The 18,569-nt window shown below is 37.1% G+C and overlaps 1 protein-coding gene across 1 annotated transcript in view; it reads right to left on the bottom strand.

The window, feature by feature from the left end:
- The window catches only part of LOC306639691 (uncharacterized protein), a gene marked incomplete at both ends in the record, with an annotated part of 39,842 nt that overhangs the window by 4,803 nt on the left and 16,470 nt on the right, over positions 1–18,569 (bottom strand). Inside the window, 2 exons of the mRNA XM_079103468.1 lie at positions 10,111–10,166; positions 10,379–11,295. Of these exons, the coding sequence (XP_078959594.1) occupies positions 10,111–10,166; positions 10,379–11,295 (973 nt within the window). The remainder of the gene's footprint in view (positions 1–10,110; positions 10,167–10,378; positions 11,296–18,569) is intronic.

Raw genomic sequence — 18,569 nt, 5'->3', positions numbered from 1 at the left:
ATCAACCAAGACTTCAGGCACCGTGGCACACACCTTTAATCCCAGCGATGAAGGAGGCTAAGGCAGGAGGATTGCAAATTCAGGGACAGTCAGTAATTAAGCAAGACCTTCAACAACTTGGTGAGACTCTGTCTCAAAAGAGAAAGGACCGAGGATTTAGCTTTATGGTAAAGTGCCTTGGGTTCAGTCCCCAGGTGTTTTTACACATGCACACACAAACATACACATTATTAGGACCCAGGGTGCACCAAAGCTAAATGTGTCATAGAGATCTCCAGAAAAAATATGATATGATTTTATCAATCTGTGTTTGGAAAGGTAGAGAAAAGCAATATGTTTGAGATGAACGGTAGAAACATAATAAGCAGTGACTTTTTAAGAAAAAACCTTCTCTGTGACTGAAACTCAGTCAATTTAACTGTATCATTTCCTTCAAATGGAGAGCTGTAGGAAATACAAAATTGAAACAGATTTCCATTTTCTCCTTGGGGACATAGAAAGTTCTAAGCTGTTAGAAACTACATGTAAAAAAAAATTATGATTCCTCTCTGAATCTGTTTTCAAAATAATATTCTTTTTAGGGCAAGGAAAATTAATGGGTCTGTCTCTATGCCTTTCTCATTGAGTCCCCATTTCTTCTACCCGTTCTGTTGAGAAATCTTCTAATAGAATGTAGAAAAGAAGAAATAAAGGAATTATCAGTAATTAGGAGCTGATTACAGCAATTCCCTAGAGCACCTGCATACAAAAGTGCATAGAGAGTTTCCAGGTTGAAAGTGAACCTCAAGGTCAATAAAAGTGTTATAGGTGGAGAGGAAAAGGGGAAGTACTGGGGACTAAATTAGAACAAATAATATTCCATACTTTTAAAATTATGTCAGAATGAATGTTAATGTTATGAGTAACTTAAAAAAAACAATAAAAAGAAATAAATTGAAAAAATATTTATAAATGTATTGTGTGCATGTTTACAAATGCAGCCCTGATTATATTTACATACAAATAGCAAGCTCATTTCCTGGACAGCCCTGAAAATCAAACACAAATGACCAGTTTGAACCTAAAGTAACAACTCAGTGAGCTTTATCAGTGAGCTCAGAAAACCATTTACGTCAACAAAAGTTTTTAATGGTTCTGGAATTTATATACAACCCTCACACCAATAAATTCCTTGAATGAACTTGTGTAACACCGAGTTCAGTTGAAGCTTTTGCAAAAGAAATGAATCATTTTAAAAGTTGAACCTGTTCTGCCTTCCTGAATATGTTAATATTTTTGTATTTAGAAAATCAGAATTTGTGAAACTAATTCCAGTAAGTGATTATGATTTTTAATTCACCGGTTATGAACTCTAACTTCACATAAGTTCCAAGTTTAGCTCACCTATCTGACATTTGCTTTTTGGCTGTGAAATTTGAAGCAGGTTGTCAGAAGGATAAAATAATGAACTAATTTCAAGTACTTGGAAATTAACACTTTGCATGAAATAAGCTTGTAACGACTGTTGTCCAAAATAGAATTAACACTTTCCATAACTTACTACCCCTCTTTACTTTCTTTGCCTACAGTCCCTGAGAAACATTATGTCTATTACCTTCAACTAAATGTCAAAATTTATATGATACTGATTCGCAAAGTCAGTGACCCAACTCTCAAGAATGTCAATGCCTATAAATCATGGGCTTCGGTAAGAACCTTTAAGACAATTTTCTTTTGACTGAAAATAAGGAAAACAAAAGCACAGGAACTTACTTCTGGTTTGGTGTGGCAGTGTTTTCTCAACCTCTGATTAAGGCAGTTTCTTAATACCTCTCTAAGCAGCAAAAACGGGTTGTATTTATTCCAGGATGTGAGAGACGGTAATTGTTTTTTATGGCAAATCTCCGAAGAACTGAGGAGGCTCAGTGATCAGTGCTAATCTGGAATCATTGTCCCACTTGGGTTTAACAGAAGCACTGGGGATAGAGGAAGCTAATTTTATTTCCCTGTCACATTTTCCACAATTTCAAATTTGCTAGAGTTTGTCCTATGAACTTTGTGGGAGACATACAAGTACAATCTATCTTGTTTTATCCTTTGCTTTGTTTTGTTTCTCTTTTTATGTGATAAGAGCACTTAACACAAGATATACCCTCCTAAACCTTTAGATGCACAATGCAGTAATGTTAACTCCAGGCACAATGTTTTACAGCAGCTCTTCAGGACTTCCTCACCTTGCACTACTGAAACTGCTCATTAGCCTGGAACTTCTCATGTCTTCCTTTTTGATAAAAGGCAGGAACATCCTTTTTAAATTAAAGACTGACTAATAATCCATCATGTACTATATTTTATCTATTCCTTCATTGATAAACATTTGGATTATTTCTATATCTTAACTATGGTGAATAATGCTGCCATAAATGTAGAAGTGCAGCTATATTACACTTGAGAATCCCTATTTCAAATTTTTGGATATATGACTGGATGTGGAAAAACTAGATAATATGACAGCTGTATTTTTTTAAATTTTTAAGGAACCTCCATACTGTTTCCCAAAGCTGATATAACATTTTATATTCCCACCAAACATGTACAAGCACTATGATTCCTCCACATCCTTGCTAACACTTATTGTTTGTTGCCTTTCTTTTTTTTAGAATGACCATTTTAACTCATGTGAGGAGATATCTTATAATTTTGATTGACATTTCCTGGATGCCTGGAGATGTCAAATATATTTTCCTAACTCTGTGAGGCACTTGAATGTTTTGTTCTGAAAAATAATTTCTGTTCAAATCCTTTGCCCATTTTTCAGTGGGGTTATTTGTTGCTGAGTCTTTGTTTCCTTGCTTGTTTATTTGCTATTGAATAGAGGTGTTTGCAATATGCTTTGGATGTTAACTCCTTTATCAGATACAGGGTTCAAAAATACTTTCTCTGGAATTTTTGGTTTGTTTGTTTGATTTTGGCTTTTGGTACCAAGGGTTGACCCCAGGGTGCTTCCACTGAGCTACATTCCAAGCACTAGTGTTTAATTTTATTTCGAAACAGGGTCTCACTAGGTGCTCAGGTTGGCCTTCAACTTGTCATCCTCCTGCCTCAGCCTCCCAAGTAACTGATTACCAGCATCCACCACCACACCCCACTGTTTTCTCTGATTCTTCAGATTGCCTTTTCAATTGGTTGAGATAGGTTTTCTGGTTTGTTTTGGTTTTGTTTAGTTTGTTTGTTTATTTTTACTTATTTATTACTTAGAGAAAGTGTTGTATCGTTTCCCACTTGTCTCAGAACTCCTGAGCTCAAGCAATCCTCCAATCTTATTGTCCTGAGTACCTGGGACTATAAGAGTGCACAAATGTACCAACATGGTATTATTTTTATTTTTTTATTGTATTTTGACATTATACAACTCATCAATTTTTGCTTTTGTCGCTTGTACTTTGGTGTCAGATCAAGAAATCTATGCGATGCCCAAGGTCATTAAGATTTTCCCTTAACTTTTCTTTAAGGGGTTTTATACTGTCAGGCCTTATGTTTAAATCTGTAGTATATTTTGAATTGATTTTTGTATGTAGTATGAGGTAAGATCCAGATTCATTATTTGGATGTGGCGATCCAATTTTCCCACCAGCATTTGTTGAAGAGATTCTGTTTCCTGCATTGTGCATTTTTGGCACATTTGTCCAAGATCAGTTTAGTAAACATGCATGGATTTATTCCAAGGCTGTTTATTCTTTTCCACTGGTCTATATGTCTATTATTGTACCAGTGTAATACTGGTTTAATTGCTACAGTTTTGTGATGCTTTCAAATAAAAAATCAAGATGCTACCAGCTGTGTTCTTTCTCAAGATCACCTTGGCCATTTGGAGGCCATTCAGTCCATGTGAATTTTTGGAAAGTTTTTTGATATTTCATAAAGCAAGCAATGAGCTTTTAATAGGGATTCCATTGAAACTATAGATCACTTTGATTTATTTTCTTTTCTCTGTCAAAATGTACATTTTTCAATTTGCCAATCACTGATATAAATAGTTTGGAAGAGGAAGATTGGCTGAGTTTTGTAGAAGATGCAATCCTATGTTGAAAAACGAAATGGGGCCACCACTGAAGCCATTTGCCTGAATCCACATGATCTAAACTTATGCCAAGCTATTCCCCGGGATGCCTTCTGTAATCATGAACGAAACACAAGGCGAGAGATTTAAGACTTGGTCAGCATGAAACTGAGCCACTGGGCCACAGACCAATCAACCTCAGCAGCACTGTTTACCTTAAAAGGTATGCTAACATGTCACAGAAATCTCAAGAAAGTTGGCGATGCTCTGTCCCTCCTGTTCAGTGATCTGTGCTGTAATGGCTGTGCACAGGGCTTCCTTACAGTTTTTTTTTTTTTTTTTTTTTTTGGTCTTTCAGTCCACAAAGCATCCCGTGGCTTTAAAAATTTTATAACTTGATCAGAAATTGCTTATCAAGTTTTGTTTTCAGAAGTGGAATCCAAAGAAAATTCCTGATAAGTCCTGAGAGGGTGGAGCATCCAGTTCCAGCCCCCACACCTAACACACTCCTTCTTTACTTGCTACCAACCCTGTGGGGACTTCCAGAGTTGGTCTCTCTCAGGCACAAATTTGGCATTTTTGACATTTTGAGCATTCTTACTTTGTTACATGTGCTGATGTTTGTTTGCCGAAGCTTATTAGTAAGCCATCTTTTCCTGTTCAGCAATGGGGTAAGAACTTGTGTTTCCCCAGTCTTGTGACAGAAGCCCTAGGCCTAAACTCCTATAGCTAACCTGGCATCTCAGGGAAACCATGGTCCATGACAAGTTCCAACCAGGGCAGAAGACTAGCATCTTGAACTCTCTAGAAAAATCTGAAAAATTTACAGAGATAATAAGAAATTCCAGTGGCCTAGGAGAACTGTAAATTTCAATAAAATAGTACATCTTAGGAGAACTCTTGGAAAGAAATATTATCAAACAACTAAAGAAAAAGTGAAATGCACTCTTGGATTGGTACATGGAGGGTCCTCAAGGACATACTGACTCAAAAGTAACATCTCTGAAGGAATCCCTACTTTTAGAAATTAAAGGCTAAGACTCATATTCTAGCCCCTCTTGCTCTCAAATGATTCAGGTTTTTCCCCAAAATAAACATTAAACGTTGAAAAGAGAAAGAATTATTGACAATATTCCAGGTACTTTATCCACTGATATGGACTTTGGAGACATTCTGGCCGTTGCCGCTGTCTCTGCAGCCACATGCCTGAGTCATTCCTTTTCTCTTAGCAACTGAAACCCACAGCCTCATAACACTGACCTCTGATAGTAGGCAAACATGTCCCAAAACACCAAGATGAGAAAACTTTAATCCTTATTTTTTGGCTTTTAGGTGTAAATTTTCTACTCCTCTTCTCTCTAGAACTCAGTAGTCATCTCTTTGAAATACAAGCTTTAGGAATATAACTTATCAAAAGGATTTTTAAACATAATCCTCTAGAGAAAAAATGATCAATGAAAAAAATCTTAAAAGTTATTTCCAGCAATATCTGTGTAAAGCTTGGTAACGGACCAGTCCGCCTCAGCTGTCAGTAACATACCTTGGATCTTTAAGTATGTTTTTTTTTTTTTGCTAGTGTGTTTACATTGTTGCATCTGTCACATGCCTGGAATTTTGGAATAAAAGTCACAACATTTAAGTTTAAGTTTTTATTCTCCATTTGTTTATGTATAGGTGTATTTGTGTATTTGTTGTCTTCATCAGCTAACACCATGCTTGTAAACTGCCTAACTTGCAGTAGAGGGATACATTTGTAAACATCCCGAGAAGGTCAAGGTCTGTTGCTATGTTCTGACCAGAGGAAAAAAAGTGAAAACAGAGAAAAAAAAAATTCCCTGGAGGATGAAGACCACTTCAGTACATAGCCTTACTGCCCACTGCACAAAGTAACTCCTTTCCCTCCCTGTGGAAGCTCTTTTGCAATCCTGAATTTCCCAAGGTTTTCTTTTCTTTGGGTGTCCAGGGACAACAGCTACCCTGATCTTCCAGGGTGCTGGCCCTTGAATAAACCTGATTTCTTTCACATCAGCTCCCACCTCCTGAGTACTGGCGTTTAATTGCAAGCAGATGTACTTGGATCCCATAGTAATTCATGCCTCTAAATAGATGTTCAATTTATTAATGACTGATATTCCTTTCATATTTAGATATTTTCCAATTAAGATAAAAATAACTGCCTAACATAAGTTCGCTTATCTACCTTTAACTTTTTAAGATTCCCTAACAGTTACTCCAAAACGTGTGCACTGACATATTAAGAAATATTAGTTAAAGGCATATAAGAAAAGAGAAATATTTCTAACCTTCTTTTTTTAAATTTTTAAAACAGGAGAAAAAAAGGCCACATGAAAGATTTTCCCTGTGACAAGAGAAAAGCAAAATTCTTATGAGTAAAGACACAAAGTTGAGGCTCGTGAAAATCTACAAGAACAATTTATTTCTCAGGCCAAGTAAAAATCTGTAAGACTTTAAATATAAAAATTTACCTAATATATAACTTTTATTAAAACAGAAATATTTAGTTTTTATTGTGCTATAAGTAAAAGGAACACAGGGCACAATTAAGTTTGCATCAATAATTAAAGCCATACAATTAATTATTAATGTAGAAAATAATACACATTAATAAGAAATACATGTCACCAACATGCATAAAATTCTTCTTTTATAATCCATAATCCAAAAGGAGAAATGGATAAAGAGTATCCTAGACATATCATAATTACAGCCCACATTTAGCTGCTGGAAATAGAATATTTGCCACATTTCTTCTTTTTTATTCTTTGCCCATATTTTTATTTATATGTTCTTTTTAGGTATACATATCAGTAAAGTTTATTTTGACATATTATACATACATGGAGTATTATTCTGATTAGGATCCCAGTCTTGTGGTTGTAATATATAGCTTTTTATTACAGAGTAGAGTCTGAAATTTTATGGGTCTTCTAAGAAACGTGTCCAGTAGTATACACAAAAATCATACTATGAAGAATTATGATTTCTAAAAACATTTCTAGAGTGTACTTTCCATTTTTCTCAAGAAATTAAGGTCGCTAAGAGGTAATTTTAATGTTCATACCTAATTAAAACTCTTGGAAATAATAAGTGAAACAACTCTGTGCATCCTATGCTAAAAAAATAATAATAATAAGATGCTTTATTAGTAAGGATATGGGGAAATGTTTTGAGAACAAGAAAAATTTGTCCTATTTTAGAAGTATTCAAATTTGTCTGAAGAGGAAAAGGAGGAGAACATGGGATAAACAGTAATTAGGCACAGAACTTAGGGAAGAGGAGGGGAAAGGAGAGCAAGGAATAAGTTGTTAAGTAACCAGTCTAGAGAACAAAGATTATGTATCTTATCAAAATAATTTTGTGATTCATTTTCTCTTTATCAAGTCTTTGATTACTTAAGAAAACAGTTTCCTCTTCTCAGAACGGGACTATGTCTCAGTGTAGAGTGGTTGGGGCCCTGATTTCTATCTCAAGTGCTGCAAAAAAACAAAAAACAAAACAAAAACAAAAACAACAACAAAAACCAGAAAGAAAAGAAAACTGAGTTTCTCTTACATGGTGTTGTTTTGTAATCCAACTACTAGTTTTCTGTATTTTCCTTTGAAATCTCTTATGTGAGAAACGTTAAAGAAATGTATTAAACCTCATTTAGATTATATTTAGATAGATAAATATAATTGATATAAATGTTGTAAAAGTCACATGAAATTTCTAGAAAATTAATATATCCTGGTCTAATATTAGCAGTCACACTTCTATTTATTATGTTAAAATATATATTACAGAAGTCACCAAATTTTCTTGTCAATTGCATTTCAATGTGTTCTCAAGGTCATTTTAACTCTTTTATAGATGATTGCTATTTTAATGTGGTGCTTTGTTAAAAGCTTTCCAGAAAGGTTTAATACATAACTGCCAGATTGAAAGGAAAATTCTGAGGACTACAAGTTTCTGATAACTTTGCACCACAGTCGTTCCTAGACTGCAAACAAAAGTTGATGACATAAACTTCAGAGAATTCACCCCCACTTATACATGAAATTTCCTGCCTGGCCCTGTAAGTCATGCAGGAGGTTCGCTAGAACTCCCAAATGACATCATTCATACTACAAAAAAATAGATAGATCCATTAGACTAGATCTGCCATATCAAAAAAATGGTATTTCACCGTCAATAAATCAGGAACCGTAGCCTAGGATCTTAGAGATTTCCAAGGGCAAATTCAGTTATTCCACAAGATTAAGAAAGTACAATCAATTAATATGTTTAGTTCCTTAAGTATCAGCTCTTGGGGACTGTGATGTCAGAATGTTTATCAAACTCTCTGTATGGTTCCCTTAGTCATTTTAATAATCTCTCATTAGTTGTGTTCTCCCAAGAGTCTTCAGTGTTTGTCACCAACCACTTGAGAGATGATTACCTTGAGATCAAACAAGAAGTATAGTAATCATGGAAACCAAATCATTGAAAGAACCTGCTGAGATTCTAGTTCGTGACCTAGGATGTCTGCAGAAGAGAAACAACATGTAGTGACAGAGAGTCATGCGACATAGATGAAACAGTTCCCCACATTCTCAGATCAACCAAGAGAGTTATCAAGAGGGAAGACCTGTGAAAGAAAACTTTGAAAAAGGTCAAAATATTTCCTCCATTATATTTTTAAACTATACCAACTGCTGTGAGGAGGCTTTCTGGAAACATCTGGTTCGATCTCCTGGTTTATTTTGAGCACAATAAACACTTAAAGTTTTCTTACTTGTTCTGATTAAACTTTTGACAATGGTTATATTATAGCATGGTTACTCATAATAGTATTATTATGCATTTGGCTCAGAAATACTCTGGTATCAAATGCTATTATGGATAGGGTCAATAGAGGCAATATTGTATAAGTTAATATGACTCCGAGATAAAAATCAGGACATATCTTTATCCAACTGGTCTATGTCAGCACATCTAACCAAACTGACTTCATTTAAACTAATCTTGGTTAGATCCCAGAGGCTAAAAAGCAATTCCTTATAGTGTGAACTTCTATTCATGAGGAGAAATGAACTTGGATTGCTAATAAAAATTAATAATTTGCTCTTTACAGGGAAGACTATGAAGTCACTTAATTTACCTAAAATGATTGATTAGTTATTCATTCAAAATCTGATCACCAGATATTAACTGAACACCCAAAACTAATATAGCTTTCTGTAGGAATTGCCAAGTCAAAATACCTTATGTATTTTTTTTTTTTTTTTTTTTTAGTAAACCTATACTCTGGTAGAAGAAGAATCTTTTTTTTCTCCTGCCATTCGTTTTAGTGAAAATTCTGAAAACAATCATGCTTTGTTGGTGTTTTTGAAAATGTTAAAATTATTTCTTCCTTTACCTAGATAAAATCTTTACTGTCACATACATGTCCGTAGACTATGTGCCAGGCCTATGTTTTACTTACAAAACACAATTGACAATAGAAGTGATAGTGGAAGCAAGGTAGTTTTTCTTTATGACTCATTGCTAACTCAGTTTCTGTACTTCACCGTTTAATTACATGATTTACTCTTCAATCAATTTGCTTCCAAATTCTCAAAAGCAGGTGAAATAGAAAGCAATCCCTCTAGGCTGGATGTCAAAGGAGGAGGTGAGTTTGTGTAGCTCAGCTAGATCCCAAAATTCAAGTTTAGAAAACATATAACCAATATGTTCCACATTTTTTCCATTGTCCTCTTTACTACATAAGCACATTCATAAGAAACAGGAAACAACTATCATGGCACACAATTTCTGGTTTCACTTAGTGAGTTAGGAGAGGAATATAGAGTTCTGGCTCTGAATGATTCTTTAATAAAAACACAAATGAGAAAATGAATGAAAGGGACAGAGCTGAGAACATGTTTATCTTATCTACTGTTGTTAACAATAAGAGCACAGGGGTATTCTGGAGCAAGTTCTCACTCAGAGCAGTGGTTCTCCATGACTTTATATGCCTACAAAACACTTGAGAATTGGATTAAGATATGGATTTGAATCTAGGATGCAGAATGTATTTCTGTATTTCTTACACTTCCAAAATAATGCCAATGCCTCTGTTCCATGTATGCATGTTAAAGGTGTAGGCCTACAAAAAAATGAAGGCAACTCATTTTTCTCTAAATATTACCAATTCGGCTGCAACACTCCTAACATAACCATGAAGAATGCTGAAATTCATTATCAAAATGCAAACACATTTGGGTCAAAATTTTAAAGTTAGGGTTTATGTGAAAGTGGAGGGGTTGGCATTGTCCTGATGATATTTCTTCTGAGGACAGTCTTCAAGGCCTGCTTTACATCTTTGTTCCGCAGACTGTAGATCAAGGGATTAAGCAATGGGCTTATGAAAGTGTAGAAGACAGCTATTATTTTGGATTCCTCAACAGTCTTGTCTGTTGGTGGTCTTACATACATGCAGAAGAGAGTCCCGTAAAACAAGGTGACAGCCACCAAGTGAGATCCACAGGTGGAGAATGCCTTGCACCTTCCCTCTGCTGATTTCATCCTGAGGATGGCCATGATGATGAAGACATAGGACACCAGGATGATGGTGAGGGAGCTGGAGAGGTTGAATCCAGCCGAGATGAGCATGGCGTGCTCTTTGATGTGAGTGTCAGAGCAGGAGAGCTTGATGAGCGGTGGGTCAGCACAGTAGAAGTGGTTGATGACATTGGACCTACAGAAGGTCATGCGGAAGGTCAGGATGGTCTGGAAGAGCCCATCAGAGAAGCCATACACATAAGGACATGTGGCCAAGCAGATGCACACTCTCCTGGACATTTTCACACTGTAGCGCAGAGGGTCACATATGGCCACATAGCGGTCATAGGCCATTGCGGCCAGTATGTAAAACTCTGTGAGGAGAAGAGCAATGAAAATGAAGCACTGTGTAAAGCAGCCCCCAAAGGAGATGGTCTTCCTCTCCGATAAGAAATTCCTCAGCATCTGTGGAGTTGCATTGCAGGTGTGACACAAGTCCACGAAGGCCAAGTTCCTGAGGAAGAAGTACATGGGCGTGTGCAGGCGAGGGTCCAGCTGGATCAACACCACCATGCCCAGGTTGCCTGAGAGGGTGACGAGGTAAATGGCCAGGAACAGCACAAAGAGGACAGGCTGGAGCTCTGGGCGATCCGTGAACCCCAGCAAAACGAATTCTGTTACAGCACTGCCATTTAAGATGGGCATTTCCTGAGAGACAGGGTCTGTTCTATAATCTATTGAAATTAAGCAAACATGAAGATAAAAAAGGATGAGAGCTTAAATTACATTATTCTTAAAATTTAACTTCCAGAATGGATTTTTGCATCACAATAAATATTCATAATAAAAATTCTTCCATTCTCAATGTACTCTGTGATTAAACAGTGTAGACAGAGAAATGATAGTGTCTTAAGAGATTCTGCCTTCTGCATTCTTTCTAGTGGACAGAGTCAAATAGAAAGGCAAGCAAATAAATGATGTTTGAAATGGTAAATAGGAAGATCTTACTTTACAGGTGACTTTTTTTCCCTTTAATAATAAACTAACAGAAGAATATTTTAAGAAGAGTTTCCCAGGAAGGGTTAAAAAAAGATGCAAAAAGTATCTTGTGATTTCTCTTGGAATGTGTTAGTGATTGTGTGATCATAGATTTCATGTAGACAAGTGCAGAAAGCTCCAGCTGAGAGTTTTGCTAAAGTACAAATGTTAACTTCCACGAAAATCTGGTCCATCACCACCTATGACTTTTCTACACAATCTCAACAGCCTTCAACATGGATTAGTGGTTATTTGAAGCTACTCATGAAAATTTGTCAAGAAGGAAATATTCTGAGAACATTAACTTTACGGCAGTAGCAAGAGTCATTGGGATGTTTTCATAGTCCTCTGTACACAGGAAGCCCCAAAAAGAGAATAGGTGTTGGTTACTGAAATAGAGGAAGAGAGTAGGAAGACAAACAGAATGCAAAAAATTAAAATTACATAAAGAACAAGAAGTTATGTTTGAGTCCACTTGCAAGAGGAGCCATTTGTTGCCTGTCACTTAATGACTGCCTGCTATTTTAAACTAATTTGAGATCTTGACTCGGATGGAATCTAGTAATATCCAATTGAAGTAGAGCAGAGGATTTGGAGGAGAGAGACGCAAAAACAACAATGAGTAAGTGTAGGAAGAAGAAAATCACAGCAGGGCTGACTTCTTATGCATTGTTAAAGGAAAAGGAGAAGAACTCAACAAGGAATTCCTGGGAGTGCTAGTTCTGCACCCTGGGAACCCTTACTCGGCAGGGAAAACCCAGCAGTAAGGTAGCTCAAGAAGAGAAGAAAGCCAGGAGGTGTAAAATCTGGAGCTGGGACCAACTACAGAATACACCAGGTCCAGAATAATATAAAAATGTAAGGATCCTTGTTCAAAAAACTAGAAATTTCCAGTCTATCTAAGTAGAGCATTAAAGCAAGTTTGGAACCCTCTGAGCTCAGAACCAATTGTAACTTCACAAACTTCTTTGTCTATGACCCAGCCAAGCCTAGAATACTCAGGCTATCAGTACAGCCCTGCTTCCATTGAGAAAAAAAAATGTTAAAATGGAAAAAGAAAAAAAAATGATAAAAAGATGCCCCAAAGAAAGAGTTTTAGCACAGATGAGGATGTACTAGAGGGTAACTAATTTCAAGGGGTTAGCTTTCTAGAGAAATTTTGTAGTCTGCTCATTTACAAGTGAATGGGAAAAAATGTTAAGAAAACTGGCCAAATCTCCTATGTATGTACATATATAAATATACCACAGTGAATTTCACCTTTACATATATTTTAAGGCATTCATGAAAACAAAAACTGTAGATAAATAGAAGGAAGGCCGACAGAATAGAGGAAAGTGATCAGCGGAGTTAGGAGGGGAGCGAAAGAGAAATGACTGGGATGAAATTGGAGCAATTTACATTCCATGCTTACATAATTATGCCAGCATGAACCCCAATATTGTGTATAAGTATAATGCCTACATAAAAGGTATTTTAAATTTTTTCTAAAAAAATTTTAGAAAGATTCATTCCTAGAAAGGATCTTGAGCATTTTTGGATTGTTTATTTGTTTGCTTACATTAATTACTTGAAAATTCCAATAAGACTGTAAGTCCTCAAGAAAGGTAAATGTGTCTGCTCCAAATCTTACCCCAAAACTGTAAGGCGCTCATACATCATCTGGACCTGAGACTCAGCTCTTCTACCAGAATAAGCTCCATTCCACATCGGAAATGACTTCACATTTCAGATAGTAGGTGGGGCATTTGTCTTTCTGTTTTGCACCAGAGAAACATCTACAAATTACCAACTAAGATGCACACAGTAAATATAAATAAGCCTATTGTCAGAGAAATGAACTGAAATTCCAACTCTGCAGCTAAAAGCAGCAAAGATAGCATATGTATGCTCTTAGAAAATAGGGTGAACAACATTTAAGTTTGTCCTAGAAATCTTACGCATAGATCTGCTTCTTTGCACACAGCCACTGAGAGAAGGCACATCTTTCAGAGCTAAACATCAAGATTCCTTTTCCACGCTGATTTGCAAACTCCAGAAACCCTGATTTTTTAAGAACAACAATTCTTGGTCTCATTCTGAAATAGTAGTATAATTATCTCTTTATTAAAAAGTAAAATAATAATAAGCCCAAAGGACAAACTTACTTCTGGTTCTAACAAAGATCTACTCTCCCAGCCTCTGATTATGGAAGTTTCTTGATGCTCCTATAAAGTGTAAAATGCAGTCTGATTTATACACACAAGTGGGAGGTGGGGAGCCACTATAATTCTCAGAGGGACTGGAGAGTAGCAGCGTTGGACATCACCTCTTTTGGTTTTAATTGGAACACTCTGGGAACAGGAAGCTAATCATCTGTCTCAGTCATATTTCCAAAATTTCAAATTTATCCGTGTTTGCACCACCAGATCTGTTAAGGGCACCTAGAGGTTTATCTTGATTTCTATAGAAATCAAGTTAATCCCTGATGGGGATTAACTGAGTGGTGATTGTAGGCAGGCAGGGTGTGGCTGGAGGGAGGTAAGTCACTGGGGGTGTGTCCTTGGGGTTTATATTTTGTCCCTGAGTAGAGCTCTCTTTCTGTGCTTCCTGGCACCATGTTCCCAGCTGATTCTCTCTGCCAACACACTTCCACCATGCTGTTCTGCCTCACCTTGAGCCCGTAGGAAAAGAGCCAGGTGTCTGTGGACTGAGAACTCTCAAACTGTGAGCCTCAAAATAAACTTTCCTCCTCTAATTGTTCTTGTCAGGTCTTTTGATCGCCAATCAAAACAGCTGACTAAAACAATGTAGCATTTAACTTGAAATCTACCTTCTTCATTTTTTAGTGCATGATACAACACTGTTAACTATAATCACAATGTTTTTAAGCAGATCTCCTAAAATACTAATTATCTTGCACGAATAAAATTTTATACATATTGAAAAGGAAATCCCCATGTCTATGTTTCCACAGTCCCTGGCTACTACCTTTCCATTCTGGGCTTCTTTGACTTTGAGTATTTTACATAACTTACTAGGTAGAATCCTATATTGTTTGTAGTTCTATGCCTGGCTTACTTCATTTAGTATAATGTTCTCTGGATTCATCCATGTTGTTATATAGTGTAGAATCGTCTTTGTTTCTAATGCTGAAGAATAATATACTATGTTTACATATCACATTTTGTTATCCACTCATCCAATAGTAGACAAGTAATTTGTTTCCATTTCTTAGCTATTGTTATTAATAATGCTATAATTATGAAAATCAAGATTCTAATTTCAGTTCTTTTGGACATGTACTCAAAACATAGATTGTTGAATGATGCTATTTTTAAATTTTGAGAACTCTCATGTATTTTCCATAGCCACTCCACCATCCCACCAATCATCTGCTAGGGTTGTAATTTCTCCAGAACTTTTCCAACATTTTATGACCATATTTCAGTGTTCACTATATGTAAAGAAAATCCAGTACTATTGCAGAAAATACAATACTGAGCTCGATATGGTGGTGCAGGCCTATAATCCCAGTGTTTTTAAAAGGATGATGTTTGAGGCCAGTACAGCAACATAGATCCTGTCTCAAAATAAAGAGTTGGAAATGTAGCTCAGAGGCAAATATCTTCTGTATTTATTCCTGAGTGTTAGAAGTATTAGAAAGCAGAAAGAGGGCTGGGGAGATAACTCAGTCAGTAGAGTGCTTTCCTTGCAAGCACAAGGCCCTGGGTTCAATCCCCAGCACTGAAAAAAAAAAAAAAAAAAAAAAAAAAAAAAAAAAAAAAAGAAGAAAGGAATAATAATAAATTCTCAACTTCCTTGATTCAGGAGCTCACACTCAATAAAACACAGACACCACTTTGTGTTGGTCCTTTCAATAGCTGGAGTTATAGTGGATACCTGAAACTGATTGTTCAAAAGATGAGGGGCACCACCATTGAGGAGTTCAGGAGGAGAAGGCTTTGCACTTGCCTTCTGCAGAATAGACCTTCATCTTCTCCACAGTAAGGATGGAGAGTCAGGAAATAAGAATCCTGAGGAAAAAGTTCAATTCATAAAAATTGGCAACAGCAGAAAGAATAACCTTAGTGATGGGTTGGAAGAGAAGGCGAGTTTCAGAGTGGGGCAGTGTGACAGAAAACTGTCATTGATAACTGAGCAGCAGGAGAGCCATTGGGCAAATCCAGTGTGAAAACCAGTATTGATAAAGCCTGAGATGTAGGTGCCCATCGCCACAAGGATGAGGAATAGGGGCGCATCATGAATGATGGAAGAAGGCTTCAGATGTCCACAAACCAAGCTAGGCCATCACAGCCCTCGATGCCAGGAACCAAAAAGAACTGAGTGGCAAGTGCATTAAATGAAATGACTAGGTTCTCTACCCAGAAAGTGACCAGCCTATTAATGTTGATGATAGAAGAAAAACAGAAGTCAACAAGGATCATGTTACTGATGAGAAACGACATTGGAATGTGGAGTCCTAAGTCAGACCTGAATAGGGGGAATTTGCCAAATTGCCTGACCATAGTAATCATGAAGATGATTAGAAAGAGCTCACGCACACACTCATGTGCACGCTTGCGCGTGCGCGCACACACACACATGCACACAGGTTCTTGATGATCCCTGAATTCCAAGACAACACATGGTCACCATTATATGGTAGCTCATACTTTTGTCTCAAAATGTAGAATTCCTTTGTGCAATAAGGAGGAGACCAACAAAATACATTGCAAACACAAAAAAAAAAGGAAAGAAGGAGCCAGTATTTCATTCACTATCATAGATTATGTCTGAGGCTTTTTTGAGAAGTGTTTTACAACTCTTAACTTGGTTATTGAAATAAAAAAGAAAAAAATCCAAGGGAAACCTCAACTACATATTTCATTTAAAACTAAATGTGTGTTTGTGTACTTGTGTGAGGTCTGTGGTGTGTGGCCCTTATTTGTCTACATCCCACCATCCTCCCAGCTCTTCTCTCTTCTTGCCTTGATCCTCATGCCTTCTCACCTGCCATTCTACCCCTTAGCAGTTAAAAGTGTGGACAATTGTTGAATGCACTTGCCTGTGTAGATATTCTGTGCTGTTTTCTTCAAGCCCACTCTAATCCCACTTTCCCTCCTTTGCTCCATGAAACTGCTCTTGTAATGGTCAGTAGGGGTCTTTACACTGTTAAATCCACTGGCTTGGTCTCTATCCTCACTTCCTTGTTCATCCAATAACATTTGTCCTCACCGATTGCTTACTTCTTTTTAACAGTTTTCTTCTCCTCTATCCCATGGACTCTAAATTTTCCTCCTGCCACATGAGTTTGTCTTCATGGCTTTGTTTATTCCTCCTTTGCCCACAGACTTAATGTTTGGGTAACAACTCAGTTGTTGATGCTCTTATTTTTTTTTTTTTCTAATTAGTCTATTTTGGTAATCTTATTCAGTTTCCTGGCTTAAAATACCATCTAAATAGTACATATCCTGTAATTAAATATTGAAACGTGACCTCTTTTCCCAATTCCAAACTTAAGATGTAACTGCTTACATCTCCATCTGGACATCGATAGTAACTGAACTTCTCAAGCCTTCTTCTAATATTCTCCAAACACCACATCCCAGTCTCAAGTCAATGGAAGCACCATGTTCATTTTTGCAGATGAAACTAATGAAACAGGTAAGCACATAGTCTCCAATTATCTCTCATCACTCTCACACACTCCATAACACTTCAAAAGATAATTCTGTTACTTTTACCCTCAAAATATTTTCCATAAGCCAACTACCACCTGCCACCTCTTTCCCTACCACCAAGTTCCAACATCATCATTCAAGTAGATCAAAACTATATTGGTTTAAATGGATCTTCCTATCTCTAAAGTCTGCTTAGATCTTAGAAATTAAGTAGCCATTTTTAGATATTTGCACCCATTCTTTAATGTCCCTCTGTAGCATATATGTGTACTCATGTGTATATATGTATCTACACATCTCTCTATAAATATTTCTTTTAAGTATGAATTATGTGCATATTATGGAAAGGCAGAGATATAAAAGCACAACATATAGCTTCCTTCATATGCACATACACATGCACACATATAGGAGCATATGTATCATGCAGAATTGTTGGGGGCTGTGCCATGCTGGCGGTGCCGGGATGGCGCCTGATCACATTGGAGGTTAATTGACATAAGCACACTCAGGTGATTTTCTCGTCCACGCACACAATGTATGCACATGTGTTCTCGAGCACTAATTGCCTGCTCGGAGCGTCTCACCTAATCTTTGCGTAAGAGGCGTGGCCCTGCTCTCCACCTCCTGGAGGTGATATAAGCGTAGGCGGAGCGAGACAGACACACAGCAGCCATTAGAAGCAGCCAGAGGGAAAAACACGCCACAGCAACCATTAGCAAAAAAGCCAGAAGAAAGAACACAGCAGCGAGTAGGGGCAGTGGCAGAAGGCAGATTGCAGAACAGAGAACTGAGACGCATCACTAGGGCACCTTAGGTAGACGTACCCTTAGTTCACAGGATGCAGGACTTTAAGGCATAGCAAGTTTCTCTCTTAAGCAAAGTCTCTCTCTCTCTGATAAGCAAAGTCTCTCTCTCCTCTCAAAGCAAGTAAACCTCATTTCCTCTATCCTCTATAAACAAGCAAGGAAGCAGTGCACCAAAGAGAAAGATAGAAGTGCCTCAGTTTCCACTCCACCACCCATAAGACCCGTGCAAGTTGTTGTTGCAGGCGGTGACAAATATCCATGGATTTTGGAACCGCAAAGAAAATCACTTGAGTGTGCTTTTGTCAATTAACCTCCTCGCTGCCGATGTGATCAGGCGCTATCCCAGAGCCACCAACATGGCACAGCCCCCAACACAGAATATTATTCATCAAGGTCAATTTTATGTCTACTTTTTGATGCTTAACATTCCTTCAATCCACAATAAAAATGCACATTTATTTCTCATTGAGGTAATTGCACTACAAGCTCTCTTGTGAA

The sequence above is a fragment of the Sciurus vulgaris genome, assembly GCF_902686455.1.
Source record: "Sciurus vulgaris genome assembly, chromosome: 11".
Taxonomy (NCBI): domain Eukaryota; kingdom Metazoa; phylum Chordata; class Mammalia; order Rodentia; family Sciuridae; genus Sciurus; species Sciurus vulgaris.
This window is presented reverse-complemented; position numbering and strand designations above follow the sequence as displayed.